At 49.1% G+C, this 17,142-nt stretch overlaps 1 protein-coding gene across 26 annotated transcripts in view; it reads right to left on the bottom strand.

Annotated features, from left to right (window-relative positions):
• Window positions 1-17,142, bottom strand: part of EPB41L1 (erythrocyte membrane protein band 4.1 like 1) — a 143,547-nt gene that overhangs the window by 48,606 nt on the left and 77,799 nt on the right. For all 26 annotated transcript variants that reach the window (XM_025469924.3, XM_025469930.3, XM_049100182.1 and 23 more), the window contains 5 exons: window positions 7,559-7,758; window positions 6,345-6,509; window positions 4,235-4,339; window positions 3,582-3,624; window positions 22-97 (listed from right to left, as the gene is read on the bottom strand). In XM_025469924.3, coding sequence (XP_025325709.1) covers window positions 22-97; window positions 3,582-3,624; window positions 4,235-4,339; window positions 6,345-6,509; window positions 7,559-7,758 — 589 coding nt within the window. Of the gene's footprint in view, window positions 1-21; window positions 98-3,581; window positions 3,625-4,234; window positions 4,340-6,344; window positions 6,510-7,558; window positions 7,759-17,142 lie in introns of those variants that run through there.

Genomic DNA, 17,142 nt, shown 5'->3' with positions numbered 1-17,142 from the left:
CCACCCCTCCACAGCCCTTACCTTGTGATATCTTCTGTCAGCTGGGCAGGGTCAGGGGGGTAGAACTTGACTGTGAAGGCAAAATTCCAGGGGCTGCCTGAGAGGAGAAGAAAGAGAACAATCAGAGAGGCCCCATCCCCCCAGTGGGTAGCCCAGATGCACCATCCCACAGGCAATTTCTCAAAGTTTTCTCATATCTATAATTTTGGGACAATCCAGTCAGAAAACCTGGACTACTATTCCCACTTGAAAGATGAGAAGAATAAGGCCCAAGTTGAAAGACTTGTGACCTAGCAGTGGGAAAGAAGGTGGAAAGAAAGAAAACCAATGGTGCATGCCAGGTCTACTGGTGATCACAAACAACGCTTCAGTAAACCTTGCAACAATCCTATGAGTGAGTCTGATGACTATCCCCATTTTGCAAATGAGAACACTGGGGCCCAGGCTGTAAAGTGGCCAGCCCAAGATCACTCAGCTAGGAAGCAGCAATGCTGGGGTACAGACCCCAGCCTCCTGGCTCTGAAGCCTGTGCTCCCTCCTCCACACCAAAGTCTATGCTACAGGACATTCATGGTAAGAAAACAGGTCACATTAAATGGGCTTCCAGGGGCACCTGGGTGGCTCAGTCAGTTGAGTGTCAGGGTTTTGGTTTCGGCTCAGGTCATGGTCTCGGGCCTCAGGATCGAGCCCCAAGTTAGGCTCCATGCTCAGGCTCTGTGCTGAGTCTGCTTGAGATTCTCTCTCCCCCTCTGCCTCTCCCTACTCTTAAATAAATAAATCTTAAAATAAATGGATAAATATATGGGCTCCCTAGCTTTGGACTTCTCAGAGCCATTGTAAATTGCATGTGCATTTAAGGGTTTCCCAAACTTATTTAACCTGCTGTGTCCATTTCTCATAGGGCATCCTGCCAGATTATTGTTCTTAGGGACACTCTTTGTAAGATTTTGCCCTCTGCTGGGTCGGCTCCATCTCTGATGGCAGAATGGGGTTCTAGGCAGGACCTAAAAGGCAAACGTAATGAATGGAAAGCAGCAAAGGGATTTCACAGGGATAAATGTTAACCTCCATACTGAAATACAAGCAATTCATAGTACACATATAGGTACAGATAGAGATAAAGGCTGAGGCTTTAGCTGGAAATAGGCTCTGCAAGCCAAGAGAAGGGATGACCACACAAGAGAGAGGAGGACTTAGGGAAAGGCTCCAATCTAGAACAATCTAGACCACCTCTGAGGCTCTGAAAAGGCCCCTGACAATGTGAGAAAGCAAGGGCCAGCCTGGGAAGAGCATGGTCACTAAGGCTGGAGGCCATGCTGTCACTTGTCCCTGTGGTCATCGTCACCTTCCCCATACAGCTGTAATGTCTCCAGCACTTACTAAGTGCTGGTCACTTCACTTTTAAGAACTATATGTACACATATAGGAGTTTGATTTTCATAGCGATCCTGAGCTAGTTTTCTTTTTATAGATGAAGATTCTGAGGGGGTAAGCCCCCTCCTGGGATCACTGAGCTAGCTAATCAGTAGTGGAGAACAGGGATGTAACCTCTGGTCATCAGACCCCAGAAGCCAAGCTCCTGACCACAGCTGACTTAGAAAAAGCAGCCACCAAGAGAGCAACCCTGTCTCAGGAATAATAGTAGTAGTAGTCATCATAGTGGTAGTAGAAGTAGTAGTAGTAATAATAATAATAATAATGGTAATAGTAATAATAGATAATATATACTGGGTGCTGCTATGTGCAGGCACCATTCCAGGTGTGGGGCACATAAGAGCTCATTTACTCTGTACAACAACCCTAAAGGTAAGTAGTGTTGGAGTCAAGATTCAAATCCAGGCAGTCTGACTCCCGTATCTTTCAACCAACACACCAGACTATGTCAGGGAAGCACCTACTATGTGCTGGGCGCTGTCCACATATAACTGGCACCCTGCCTTGTGAGGCATGAATCACTAATCCACTTGCCAAGGAAAAGCAGGAGCCCAGAGAGGTGCCCCCCCCACCCCCCACCATGCCCTCATTGACAGGCACAGAGATTTGGGAGGACATATAGCCAGCTCTGAAGCCCAGGACACAAGGACTCATGATGCCCTCCCCTTCAGGAAGCTGAGGAGTTGTCACAAAGAAAAGAACAAAAATTGGTGGGTGCATGGCTAGCTCAGTCAGTGAAACATGTGATGCTGGATCTCGGGGTTGTGGGTTTGAGCCCCATGTTGGGTATAGAGATTACTTAAAAATAAAATCTTAAAAAAAATTGTTTCATGGGGGCTCCAGAAGGCAGAACAAAGATGAATGGGCAGAAGTTCCAGGGGTAGGGATGGAGACTGTGGCTCTACTGAAGGAGGCAGGACCTCTCCTCCATGACCTGAGGTGGCCACCAGTGGCAACCATTCACCCCCGCCTGGGCTGCGCTGGCCAGGGCTGCCGAGATGGGGGACCGACTCCCCGCTCTGGGGAAAGATGCCGAGCTCCAAGGATCCTGTTATCTGCTTCTCCGTTCTAAGCTTCCCGTCCTCCTCAAACCACACACTCGGCTGTCTGTATGTGTTCCAATTCTTTCAGGCATGAGAGGCAGGCCTCCCAGCTGGGCCAGGACTCCTAGGGACAGCCCAAAGCCCAGGCCTAGGGCCCTGTCAGCCCCAGAGGAGCAGGCTCCGTCTGCGTGCCTGCCTCTTTGTCTTCAACTGACAGGAGCCTACAGGAAGAATCCCTCCTGCCCCTCCCGGAGAGTCAGCTGGCATCCCTGGGCCCAGCTGCCTGCTGTCATGGCAACAGGCTCTGCTTCCCAGCCCCAGGGACCAGGGAGTCCAAACACAGCCAAGGGGGAGGGGCTCCCAGTGGAGGCATCTCTGCCTCTAGGCACCAGGTCTCCACCCACTGTATGGCCCCTGGCTGAGGCCACCTACCTCCCCCCTTCTGCCATTGGAAGGCTGCTCCACCCCTCACAATATGCCTTTCCTCTCTGGGCCAGAAAAGACAGGTTGTCTCTTCACCCCAGGCCTTGAAGAGAGCAGGATGGTGTTGGGAGGCCAGGGCTTTAGACCTGGCTTGGCCAATAGTTTACTCTGTGACTTTAGGTAAGCATCTGCCTCTCTCTAGGCCTCAGCCACCCACCATTAAACACAGAAGATGGCCCAGACCAGGCCAGGCCTTGCTCTTCCCTAACACGTCAACTCCCTATCAGCTGGCAGTGGTCTGCAGTGCTGCATGGATGAGGATTCTGAGCTGAGTCAAGGATCACCTGTCACAGGCGTCTATACCTGCCTTGGACAGGAGGGAGGCTGTTTTCAGGCCATCAATTTGTCCCCTTGTGATTAGTTCCTTCTAGAGCTGTCATCCCAGATGCATCTGTGATTCCCCTGCTAACCTGCTATGTGATGCTAGATGGTCATTTCTCTTGTCCCTGCTTCAGGCTTCCATTTATAAGACAACGCCCTGCCTTCCCCCAAAATCTGCTGTGCACAGCGAATGAACTCATGGGTCTGAATGCACTTCCCCAAGGAAGAGGGAACAGCACATGCAGCCAGGAGCCCCCACCCTCCCTTCTACAGAATTCCTAACCACAACAGGCCACTCACTCCGGATCTGCTTCTTGATTTCCTTGGAGGGGTCCAGCCAGTTCTGAAAGAGAAGACAGGGTGCTTTAGAGGGAAGATGGAGGAGAGGGCCAGAGAGGGCTAGGAGACAGAGAGACATCCTGAAATGGCCTGTCAACAGCCCCTGGCACAGAACACCCTTCTTGGGCTGAGCTGTCTGGGCCCATTGGAACAGGGAGATGTGGGGATGAGGCCCGGATTTGCCACAGGGTTTGGGCTCCTGGACCTGGGGCTGGCACTGCCCTAGGCAGTAGGGTGGGCCACCATAGTGGGACCAGTGAGAAGGAGGAAACCCAGACAGGAGCCTCCCAAGGGTGGAAATGGGGTGCTGTAGGAAGTGCCTCTGTTCCCCCAGGAAGCCAGGCCATGGCTCTCCAGATACCCATCTGAGGGGTGACTTGCAGGTCCCCAAGAAAGGATGAGGTGGGAGGGGTGGAGGCAGAGAACTGAGACAGATAGGGTGGGCTGAGGTAGGGGGATATGCAAACCTACTCCTAGAAGGGGTAAAAGGCACTTAACAAGGGTCTGAGGATGGATGGATGGCATGGGATGTGGTCAGGACTGGGGGGGCCTATGAGAAGAGGTCTCCCCCACAGTGGCCCTCCCATGCCAACTCCGCTCCCCAGCACAGATACCTTCTGGCTGTCAGCATCACAGAAAGTCAGGCCGAAGTAGTCCTTCTCCAGAAGATTGAGGTGCTCACAGACAAGGTCAAACAGCACCTGGCCCCGGCCATGTTTCTGAAGAGGAGAGCAGAGCTGCTGTGAGGCTGGGACACACCACACGGTGGGGGTGGGGGTGGGGGTGGGGGTGGGGGCTCTACCAGGACTACTTGAAACCCCCCAGAGTCTTCCAGCATCTCAAGAGGATCTCAGCACTCCTCCTGCCACCCACCTTGCCCTGCTCTCCAAGTCCTGCCAGATCCTGGGAGACACTAACACCCAGCTCACCAATTGCCTTCTTCCAAACCCTCCTAGGGTCCTCCTAGACCCTTCGAAATGCTTTGGGGAGTGAGGAGGGGGGCTGACCAATTCCCCCTCCTTTACACAGATTAAGAGAAGGAGGTTAACTTTGACCAAAGGAGCAGAAAACCAAGTCTAAGCTTTGGGTGTAAGAGGCAGAGAAGCCACCTGAAATAGGAAGGATGTGGGCAGGGGAGGAGGGGAGGGCCTAAGACTCGGGATCACAGCGTGACTCTCCTTCCCTGGCTCTCCCCTTCCACTGAGTCTGAGTGAAATCCAGGGCAGCCCAGCCTGGAGTGCCACCCCTTACCTGGACAGCAAGTAAGGCTGTTATAGGGGCTCCTGGGGCCTACATCAGCCTCAGCGGGATACAGCACTATTAGGGCCACCTTCTCCCACCACTCTCAGACAGCCAGGCTCAGTACCTCTCTGAACCACCATCTGGGCCTCTGGATTCAGAAGGACGAAGCACAGAGCCTGGCTGGGTACTTCAACCCCACAGGTTTGAAAATGAGCAACAGTAAAGGGACCAAAGGCTGGGAGAATGTGAAGCAGTCACTGTCCAAAGAGAGAGGGGACTCCAGAGAGAGTGTGAGATTCCTACAAGGCCTGGCTAGGTCACCAGGGACTGGAACCTGGCCTGACTATGGAAGTACGGGAAGTCAAGGGGTTCGTGAGTCTGGAAGAATCCTTCAGAGAGAATGGACCTGGCCTCAGCCAAACTCTCTGTGCTCTTGGAGCAAGCTGAAACAGCATCTTGTGGCTGGTGTGGGTAGGAGAGAACAGGTAGATAATATTCCTTTCTGTTGCCTAGGAGTAGGCAAAATGTTCACCTTGAAATCCTCCTATGGAAGCGATAAGCACTAAAAAAACCCCAAAGAAACAAAAACAAAAAACAACCCTGAAGAGAAGAGGGACCCAGCCCACCAGGGCCCAGAAATAAGTCATATCCCTTAGGACCAGAGGGCACCAGAGAGAAAGGGAGGTGGTTCCTGTAACTTTCAGGTAAGGCCACCCTCTGGCCTCTTTCATACGCATGGAGAGGGCCAGGACTGATGCCTAGACTGGGGTGGACCCTCTAAGGGGATGAGTGAGGGCTCAGAATTAGGGTGGGAGTCCTAGACTATATAGGAAAAGGAGACAGCAAATGTGGGGCCGGGACGGCTGACCCCAGACAGGAGGTGTCTGCCCCACTACTCACAGTGGGACAGGATCACACCACAGGGTTTCTACATGGCCTGAGTGAGGGAGTCCTTCCAATGGGCCACCTCTCTATGCCCAGGGGTTACCCATACCACAGAACCCTCAAGTGATCAGTCTGTCCTGCTGCCCTGGACAGGGGCATTCATAGGAGAAGATCCCTGTCTTCCTCACCCCCCACCAATAAAAACATAAAAACGATTCTAGTTGAAATACTCGTGTCTTCTAGGTGAGACTGAAGAGCCCAGTCCATAGGCCTACTGGGCTAGAGATCGGTCCTTGGATGGTGACTCCTTGCCAAGGTACAGCCCTCCTGAGAAACCTTTTCCTGGCACCAACCCTCTGCCTCGTCTAATTCTATTTGCAATCGTAACAGCCCTCTCTGGGCCTCAGTGCCACCATCTGTACAAAGGAGGGCCAGCCAGGTCATCTCTCCAGGATGCTGCAGTCGGTCCAGGACTCCATGAAGAATGGATGCTCTCTGGCTTGGCCCAGTCTGTGTGCACACAGAAGCCTGCCCTGGCTCTGGGGCCAGTTAGCTGGGGACAAGGCATGTGGTGATGGTGGGGGGGGTGCTCCCTACCTCCACCTCACACTCGTACTCAGAGGCATCAAGCAGAGTGACTCGGCAGATGGCACTCTTATACTTCTTGGCAATCTTCTGGGGTGACTTCTGGGCTCTGCTGGGCGTGGTCCTCTCTGACAGGCCATCGGCCTCCCCATAGCCTTTCTCTTCCATGTCTAGGCTCTGTAGGTCCAACATGGGGAAAAGTCTGGTCAGTGAGCTTGAGACCACAGCCTTTCATCCAAATGAGACACAACAAGGATGCAGTAGAGAAGGCAAAGATGGTCCCCAAAATGAGAGTCACCACCCTCCAAGACTCCCAGGATGACCAGCTTCTATGGTTGGTATGCACAGGAGGAGAGTTAGAGCTCCTGTGTGCAACAGGGTGGGCTCCTCAAAGGGGTCTGCTTCTTTGGGGGGGACAGCCACTGCAGGTTCCCATAGAACTGGAGCTGCCCTAGCTCCCTACAGTGAGTTATCAGAGCATCTGTGTGGCCTTCTCCTTACCCATGTGTCACTGGTCTAGTGTGAGGCTGAGAGCTCGTGGAAGGAGGGCAGAGCCCTGCCAGCTAGTCCTTACTGCCACCAATGCTCTCAATGACCTTGACCAAGTCCTTGCCCTCTCGGCCTGCCATGAATGAAGGGGGTGTGAATTCAACAGCTAGATGATTCAGCAAGTCCTTTGTCCCTTTGGGGTGATGAATTTTGCTCTGGGGTCATACTGGGCTTGCCAGGCTAGAATGGACAGGTCTAAGGAGTAGGAAAATAAGGTTAAAAGAACTGGGTTTGGGGAATCAGATCTATATTTTACTTCCATCTGTCACTGTAGAGCAACGTGACTTTTGGTAGCTCATTTCATCCACTGAGCTGCTATTTCCCCAAGCATGAAATGGAGATATCAGTAATATCATTCTCTTAGGGGCGGGTGCCTGGCTAGCTCAGTCAGCAGAGCATGTGACTCCTGAACTCAGGGTCGTGAGTTCAAGCTCCATGATGGGCATAGCACTAACTTAATTTAAATATATATATAATATATATTATATTATATGTGTGCATCACTCTCTGTAGCCTTGGGAGAATTCAATATAAAAGTGAACACAATATCCCCAGCACAGTGGTTGGATGTAGCAGGTTGGTAATAAATCTCAGTTTTCAGCTTCCCTCCCCACAAAGAACTGGGCCTGGATGACAGCCGGGCAGGAAGAGGGATTCCCAGGCTCTCAGGTGCACACCTGTTCTGCAGGCCGCGTGTCCTGCTGCGGCGGGTGCTTCTCATTGGAGTTGGCCTCTGGGTGGCCACCGTGGCCTGCTGGGGTCACAGGAGTGGTAGCGGCAGCAGTGGCAGCGGCCTCAGGCTGCTGTGGGGCCTCCTCCTGAGCCTTCTTCACCTCAGAATCGGGGCCTGTCTCTGTTGTCATGGTGACCAGCACGCCTGCATTAGCATGAAGGAGAACAAGTGACAGGGAAAGGGGCAATGATGATGTGACAAAACAGAGCGAAGGGGACAGGAACCACACACAGAGAGAGAGACAGATGGACGCAAGTGGACAAAGAAGGGGGGTGAGGGAGAGGAAGTCGGGGCGGGGACAGAGCAGAGAGCAGAAGTCAGGGGTTAATGGCGGCAGTTGAAGTCACAGACCACCCCCCATCCCACTCTTGTGACCATAGGGACTCCCTCAGTCTCTTGGCCCAGTTCTAGAATAGGGGCCCCTCTTCGGGACAATGAGAGTCTCTCCAGGGAGCCCCACTCTGCCAGGAACACAAAGGACAGTCAGTGACCCCCTCCAGCAGGCCCTCTAGCCAGGCCATCTCTCCAACCCCAGCACCTGGCACACAGTAGCCACTCAATAAACGCTGGATAAACTCAAACTGAAGAGCCCTGGTGGGCTCCAGGCCCTTCAGGCACTGACTCCGAAGCAAGGCTCTTCATGCTCCAAGCCTGTACTGCTATTTTCATGGGGATGTGGGCAGAATGGATCTAGAGGGATAAGACACGAAGACGCTATTGAAAACAAACATAGTCCTAGTAATGTAAAAGTCAGGAGAACTGAACGCAGGCCCCGGGTCTATCACAACCAAGGCAGTCACTTCATCTCACTAGGGCTCACCCAAAAGAGCAAGGGACTTAGAGAAATTATCGCTGGGACAGTCTACTCTTATCCTTTTCCCCCTGGAGCAGGAAATGAGATTTCAGAGAAACAGGTACCTACTGCCCAGTTATTCTGTTGAAATAAACAAAGAGAAGAAAGGAGAAAGAACGGCATGGTCCCGTTTTTATATTTATTTTTTTTTAAGATTTTGTTTAGTTATTCATGAGAGACACAGAGAAAGAGGCAGAGACACAGGCAGAGGGAAAAGCAGGCTCCCCACAGTGAGTCTGATATGGGACTCAATCCCAGGACCCCGGGATCACAACCTGAGCCAAAGGCAGATGCTCAACCACTGAGCCACCCAGGTGTCCCTGGTTTTATATTTTAAAAAGATAAAACAATAACCTCAACAATACCTCTTTGTGTTTATACATGTGTAGTGAAAGATCTAAAAGGATACCGACCAAACTGTTAAGACAGGTTCACAATTGAGAAATGGATAGAGGAAAAAGAGGGAGTTCAGTGGGGTGGGTGAAGAAAAGGAACTTCATTTTGTACTTATATGCTTAGTAATTATTTCTGTAATTTTAAATACACATAACTCACAAATTGGAGTTTTGGGTTTTTTGTTTTGTTTTGTTTTGTTTTGTTTTGCAAGGGGGCAAAAGCACCTATTCCTGACCCACATAAGGGTGGATCCTCAAAAAAATAAAATAAAATAAAAATTTGGAGCTAAAATCCAAGGAACAGAGAAATGGGCAGGAATCCTCAGCCTGAGTCTACAGTATCCCTCTAAATCCATTATATTAAATGAGAAAGATCCAGACTAGACCCAACAGGTCCCTTTCCAACCCTATTCACCAAGAGAGGCCTCCAATGAGCAAAGAGACAGATGGACATTGGCTCCACCTTGCGCTATGGACATATTCCAAGCCGTCACCCCACAATTCCCTCATCTCCTTTGGTTTCTCTCCCAGCATTCCAGGGGGCCCCAGCCCAGCCCCAAGTGAAGGGAACTGGCTAGAAAGCCAGGGCACCTGAGTACCCTGCTAAGGCATACAATGGCTCGAGGGTGCTGAACAGGTCACACTGTAAGCTGGAGCTCGTAGTACAAATGAAAGGGTTTGTTGTTACTGATGCTGCTATTATGAAGTAAGATGAGGAGGAAGGGAAGGCTTTAGTCACATGGCCTCATCCCCACTCAGAAATGCTTTCCACTCACGGCATTACCCTACATTTTATGGTTCAATGTAAAGCCATAGATAAATAAAGGCTCTCTGTCACTTGTATGACACCAAATGTCAGCTCCATCCAGGACACAAAGCATTAGAAGCAGCTCCAGGGTTGCTCACAGCCTCACAGGGTCAGAGTGAGACTTGTCTGCCTGGGTCTGGATCTCTTCTAGGCCTGAACTTGAGGATATCAGCCATTATACTAGATAAGATCTATAAGAAGAATCCTTAAAATAAATGCCTACTTAATTTTGCTTAAAAAAAAAAAAAAAGGATCCACAGAATAATCTGAAGGTTTTTTGCTTCGAGAAGCAGATTCCACATGACTGTCCTAGCCCCAGGCAGCCCAGAGGCTCTGGTTCATGTGCTTGTCCCCCCTGCTTCAGTCTGGTTTCAACCCCTACTCCCCAAACCTTCCCCAGACCTGCATCAAACAGCCAGGACAGCAATCTTAAAGAAATATCCAGGTTCTTCCCCTGCTCAGATCTCTGGCAGAGCCTGTTGGCAGGGAATGCCTGGTGCTAACAGCACCACATATGAAAGGAACTGAAGTCTTTGAGATAATTCAATCTCTCCTTTTCTAGGTGAGACTCAGAAAGAAAGGAGACTTGAGTGACAGTCGTTTCCTCCGACACATCTTCCCTGGGCCCTCCTGCCCACTCTCTTCCCCACCCGCCTCCTGACTCCCCAGATTCAAGCGCTGGGGCCATTATTCTTCTCATCGCACTTTGCTGCCTCAAGCAAACTTGAACAGAACCAACAGGAAGGAGAAAGCACTTAGGCCCAGGCTGGAAGCCAAAGAGGTGGCACAAGACACTAACAAACCCCACAGCCAGGGCCTGGTTAGAGAAATGATGGCTCATCCTTTCTAGAGAGTTAAAAAAAGATGATGTAAAAGATCATGGAAATACCTGAATGAAAAGCTCCATACACAGCAGCCTATACAGACTGACCCTATTTTGATTAATACATATCCATGGATACAGAACATTCAACAAAGTATTAATTATGGTTGTTTCTATATGGCAGGAGTACAGATTATTTTTTTCTTCTATTTAACTGTAGTTCTCAATTTTTCTACTATACTTGGAGATTTCTTGACCAAAAACAATTAGAGGTTAAAAAATAAAATCTTCCAATGCACAGGGCTTGGTTTGACAGGATGAGTAGGTAAAGTCTGCTTAAACTAAAATTTTTATGAATTTATTTTTTTTTAAGATGTATTCATTTTGAGAGAGAGAGAGTGCACACACACATGCAAGAACATATGGCAGGGAGGAGCAGAGGGGGAGGGAGAGAGTCTAGCAGACTCCCCGCTGAGCGCAGAGCCTGACATGGGGCTTGATCCCATGACCCTGACATCATGATTTGAACTGAAATCAAGAGTCACATGCTTAACTGACTGAGCCACCCAGGCACCCCCCAAATTTTTTATGAATTTAAAAGAAAAATAACATTATTATTATTATTTTAAAACCTATGATGACATCCTTCTTGATTTCATAAGTCCAAGGATAATAGTACAGTTCTCTTTCTAGACCACAGAAAGCAAGCCAAGAACCCAGTTCTGGTTTCTGCCACAGCCGGTCATGTGGGCACAGTTCTGCCCAGGCCCAGGCCGGCAGAGACTGAGGGAGTCCACTGGGCAGACCAGCCAGCTGGGCACTGCAGGGGCCCTAGGGGAAGGAAGCACGTGCTGGTTCCTTGGAGCTCACTGAAACACAGGACGATGCTCTCCCAGAAAATGGTTAAACATCCAGGCAGGATGTGGTTTAGACTTATCGGTGTACATTTTAGCCTCCAGAAGATTCTGGGGGAGTTGGTGATCAGGAGTATGACCTAGAGTACCCAAAGAAGAGCTTAGAGGATAGGGAGTGGGGGGTGAGGTGGAGTTAAATTTCGCATAAAGGGAGAAATTAGGTGTGGCAGAGAAGGCATTTGAGCTGAGTCACCCTGTGGGCAAATGTCCAGAGACGGGAACAACAAGTAGGGCCGTGCAGAGGACAGACAGGAGGCCTTGACATCCTGATAGCCCAGAACAAGAAGCCTATAAATGTGAGCTCCAAACAGTCTGGCAGGTGGAACAGGTTGGAAATGGAAAGAAATGAATGAACCAGGAGTGCAGCAGGCAGCCTGGGAAGAATCACAGTGTTATTCTTCTAGAAAGGGCAAGACTCCCATCCCTGAATACTGCCATGGGCCAGGGTGAGGGATTTGACACATTGGCCTCTTGTAGACTCCTCAAAGGGGTACTAGGGCAGGGAGCAGACCCAGGCCAGTTAGACCCAGACCCAAAGCCTGGCCCTAGCACTGGCTCACCTTGTGACCTTGGGCAAGTGACTCCAATGCTCTGAGCCTCAGTCACCTCATCTATAAAGTGGAGATACTCCTCCCTCCCTCGGAGGGCGGTGGTAGAGATCTAGGAAAATAAACTGAGAGAGCACTTAACATGGTATGTCCCCAATAAAACATCCCTGAGAGGGTCTATAATTACAAACAATACTGAGAGGCCGTGGTGGTGAGTGGTCTGAGAACCAGGAGTTCAGAAGTGCCAGCCCAGGACAGATGGAGAAAGAGACAGAGGCCAGCAAGGCCAGATTGATGACACTAACATATGAATATCCAATGCACAGGATTCAAAGAGAGAAAGGTCAGCCAGAGAAGTAAATGCTGACGGGGCCTATAGCACCACTGTCTGGAGGAAAGGGGTCTGGCCCTGGGTCTGGCTGAGGCCAGTCCAGAAGGCTGTCAGCATTTGATGCTCTTTAGCATTTCAACTACTGGCTGGCTCCCCTGGCTCACCCTTCAGGGATACTACGGCTTTCCATCTGTGTGGCCTGCTGGGAGAGAATGTCCTAGCCCAGGCAATGCAAGATGCACTTGGCCTGTAATTGCAACAACTCATTAAAAATGAATCAGCCAATTTATACATCAGGCCCTACAGCCAGGGTTAGCATGAGTCAGCATCAGTACCTTGGATTTGTTCTTTTTCTCCATCCCCACAGCCACTGCAGAGGTCCAAGCCACTGTCAAGCCATGCCCACATGGCTGCCCAGCCTCCTGCATGGATTCTCTGTGGCCCCTTGGGCCCTCCCCTAGGGTTTATTCTCTTCAGAATAGCCACACAGATTTTTTTTTAATGAATTTTTTTAAAAAGATTTTATTTATTTATTCATAGAGACACAGAGAGAGAATGAGAGGCAGAGACACAGGCAGAGGGGGAAGCAGGCTACGTGCAGAGAGCCTGACGTGGGACTTGATCCAGGGTCTCCAGGATCACGCCCTGGGTTGTAGGCAGCGCTAAACCACTGCGCCACCAGGGCTGCCCACCACATGGATTTTTTCAAAACTCTAATCAGATGTTCTCTTTCTTTTAATTCAAGTATAGTTGACACACAATGTTACACTGGTTTCCGTTATCACATAGTGAATGGACAAATCTACACCTTACTGGGCTCATACCAGTGTAGCTATCATTGGTCACTGTACAACACTATCACAATACCACTGACTATATTCTCTATGCTGTCCATTTTCTTGGATGCCCTCCTTAAAACCTTCAGTAACTTATCATCAAAATAAAACACAAACTCCTTACCAAAGTTGAAGATCCCTGCTTACAGCCACTGCATCAGCTCCCCTATCACTGTGAGCCTGTCTTACTGGCTTTCTGGCTGCTCCTCCACATCAGGCTTGCTCCTGCCATGGGGCTTTGCCCTCATGGTCCCTCTGTGTAGACAACGGGCTCATCCTATCTCTTGACATGGCAGCTCTCACCCTTCAGACCTCAATCCACATGCCCCTAAAGTGGGTCTTTCTTCTGGGGCGCCTGAGTAGATCAGTTGGTTGAGCGTCCGGCTCTTGATTTTGGCTCAGGTTGTGACCTCAAGGTCATGAGATTGAGGGATCCCTGGGTGGCGCAGCGGTTTGGCGCCTGCCTTTGGCCCAGGGCGCGATCCTGGAGACCCGGGATCGAATCCCACGTCGGGCTCCCGGTGCATGGAGCCTGCTTCTCCCTCTGCCTGTGTCTCTGCCTCTCTCTCTCTCTCTGTGACTATCATAAATAATAAATAAAAATTAAAAAAAAAAAAAAAAGGTCATGAGATTGAGCACCATGTTGGGCTCCATGCTCAGCACAGAGTCTGCTTGAGATTTTCTCTCCCTCTGCCCTTCCCCCTGCTTGTGTGAACTCTCTAAATAAATAAATAAGCAAAATCATTCAAAAAATAAAAATAAATAAAGTGGGTCTTTCCCCTTACTTTTTTTGGTGACAGCATGCTCTGTTTGGAGTTTGGTTTGGTTTTGGCCATTTTAACCATTTTTTAAGTGTAACTGTCCCATGTTAATTACAACCACAACCTTGTGCAACAGTCACCTCTGTCAATTTCCAACATTTTTCATTACCTAAACAGAAACTCTACCCATTAAGTACCATGCCGGGTTTTTTTCCCCATAGTTACTATCACAAATGAAACCTATATCTTTTTACTTATTTATTTCTATTCCTCTGGAATATAAACTCCATAAACACCAAACATTATCTGTCTCATTTGCCATTATCCCCTGGACTTAGCACAATTCTTGATAAATACCAACAAAGCTAACATTCATAGAGTCTGCAATTTGCCCAGCACTAGTCTAATCATTTTATGTCAATTAACTCATTTAATCTTCACAATAACCCGGAATAAGTACTTTTATTATCTTTTTTTGTAAAAGAAGAAATTAGAGCACTAAGAAGTTAGGAAACTTGCCTGAGATCATATATTAGTGCATGCGAGTACCAGGGGGTCTGGTGTCTGAAGGATAGGTAGACAGACAAATGGACAAACACACCTGTGATGGGGGATAGGCAGATGAAACATCAATGAGACAAGTTTTAAGTCGACTCAGCTGAGGACAGAGACCTGGGCTGCATTCACCTCAGGAGCCTTTCTGGCTACCAGCTAGCTAGTCTGTCCTGATGACTTATCAGACCTTAAGCACTTGACTTTTCCATCCAAATTCCTGATAATATCACCCTTATTTTACTGATGAGGACACACAGGCCCAAAGAGGCATGCTGATTTGCCCAAGGTCATAAGGCTGTGATAAGTCTCCCAGACTCCAAAGTCCATTCCACTATACAGGGCATTTTGGGGGCCTCGTTTCGGGGGAGGGGGTGGCAAGGTGGATTAATTTCTCCAAGGGGGTGAGGCTGGCTAAGGAAAAATTTCCCAAGAGTGAAAGGCAAATATGCTAGGAAGAATGGAATTCAGAATCAGAACCACTGTGGGGCACATGGGTGGCTCAGTCAGTTGAATATCTGACTCTGGATTTCAGCTCAGGTCAGGATCTCAGGGTCGTGAGGTTAAGCCCCATGTCAAGCTCCATGCCCAGCTTAAGATTCTCTCCCTCTCCCTTTGCCCCTCCCACTTGCTATCTCCCTCTCTCAAAAAAAAAAAAAAAAAGAATCAGGAAAGAATCAGGACTACCGTGTCTTGCTTCAGTCCTGCCATCCCCCATCTGATGGGCCTTGGGCAAGTCACTTCCCTCTTCTGAGCATCAGCTTCCTCATCTGCTACCCTCTCACTTCAGAGCAGGGCCATGAAGATAAAGGATATTACAAAGAAAGAAAGAACTTTGTGATATAAATGTTGAAGTCATATATTTTAGGGAGAGTATATTATAGATGCTCACATATACCAGAAGCAGGTCTTTGCACGCAAACGCACGGCAGCGGAAAAACTTGAGGGCCCATAGAGCCGCATGTGTCCGTGGTCATGATAATGACTCCTGAGCCAGTAAGGCTATCTTCTAAACCCTGCACACTGGCACCTTTTACCCAGGCATTCTGGGGAACTCTGAATCTGGTAGGAACTAATGGAAGGAAGGAACAAAGAGAACAAGAGAGAAATGGACAGGGTGTGGAAGACACCAAAACGCCAAGAGAATGACAGGCAGCAAGTGAAACTCTTCTGTTTTAAATTATGTTTTCAATAATCACAGTTACTAAGGTAAGTCTTCTTCTTTTTTGTAAAATCGGGGCGCATCTCCTCCATCCCCTTCCAGCCATGTCTCCTGGGCTCTCTCCCTTCTCACCTCCAGTTCCATGCCCTGTTCAAAGACGTGAGAGGCTGAACCCTTGGACTGTCCCTTGGACTGAGCTCCTTTGTCTACTGACTCCTAGTTGGGTTTGGCCAATGGGAGGTTCAAGGGTGGAAGGAGAAAGAAGTTGGGGAACATGCTCCCAATTTCCCTGTTTGTGGTTCTGGTGGTGGCTGAGCCCCTCTATGTCAGCTCCTTGCACAGACACAACCATCATTGAATTCTGGTAATACTATTCCCCCCCCCTACTCATTCGGGCTGAAGGGAAAGGAAGAAACAGCTTCTGTCCCTGTTACTTAGTGGGGTACCCCTGTGGGTTCCCTTAACCCTGCCCACACCTTTATTAACATCTCTTCGGTGTAAACATCTGAGTAGAATTCTGTTTTCCACCAGAATCTGACTGATACACTTTTTGATGCTAAGCAGATATATGAATTAGAAGAGGGAGGAGAAGAGAAATTGGGAAAAGGCAGTATCGCCTAGTGGTCAGGGACAAAATGGGAGACAATGAGACCATGAACAAGTCTCTTAACCTCTCTGGGCCTCAGTGTCTTGATCTGTAAAATTCATGATGATAATCTTGACTATTTCACAGGGTTACTGTGAAAATTGAACCAGACCATGCCTGTAAAGCACTTAACACACGTCAAAACCCATAGTTAGTTTTCAATATTAGATATTCTCATCTTGGGCAGCCCCGGTGGTGTCTCTCATGAATAAATAAATAAAATCTTAAAAAAAAAAAAGATATTCTCATCTTTAGCATTAAGTCTCAAGGCTGGAATGTGAACAATAGCATTCCCTTGGAGAAGGAATTACAGACGTTCCTTTTGGCTTTTTCAAGGGTTCTCCGGGTTTCACAATTTTTCTACTATGAACATGTATTACTTTTGGAATCAGAAAAGAAAGAGAAGAACTCAAAATAAAAAACAGAGAGAACAAGCCCTATTAAGACTTATTCTTCCTCTCTGGAGATGATGCTACTTCCCATTGGGATTTCCCCAGTACAGAACATTCACTTCCCGGAGTGACAATCTCTGGGTGGACGTGAATGAAATGCCTGTCTGCCATGAGGGAGGAGGGTACTGGCTGCAAGAGCTGCCTCTGGGGCCTGGTGCCACCCTTCCAGGCCAAGGCCGAGGAGCTCTGGACAGAGGCAGTGGAGTCAACACGGGAGCTGAGCTGCAGTCATTCATTCATTTTGCTGCTCGGGTCTATGGGGCAATGGGGAGATTGCAATTTGTCAGAGGCTCGCGGTGCCCATGGGCACCTCGTTAAGTAAAACCAAGCAACGTGGAGAGGCTGCTACCCATCAGTACTGGCTTTTGCCCAAAGGCTTCATGTGCTACCACAAAGCCACAGGCTGATGTACAGTTGTGGGCTGGAGACCACATTCCATGCCCAAAA

Source organism: Canis lupus, chromosome 24 (genome assembly GCF_003254725.2).
Source record: "Canis lupus dingo isolate Sandy chromosome 24, ASM325472v2, whole genome shotgun sequence".
NCBI lineage: Eukaryota > Metazoa > Chordata > Mammalia > Carnivora > Canidae > Canis > Canis lupus.
The sequence above is the reverse complement of the archived record's forward strand: the minus strand, read 5'-3'. Positions and strand labels throughout refer to the sequence as shown.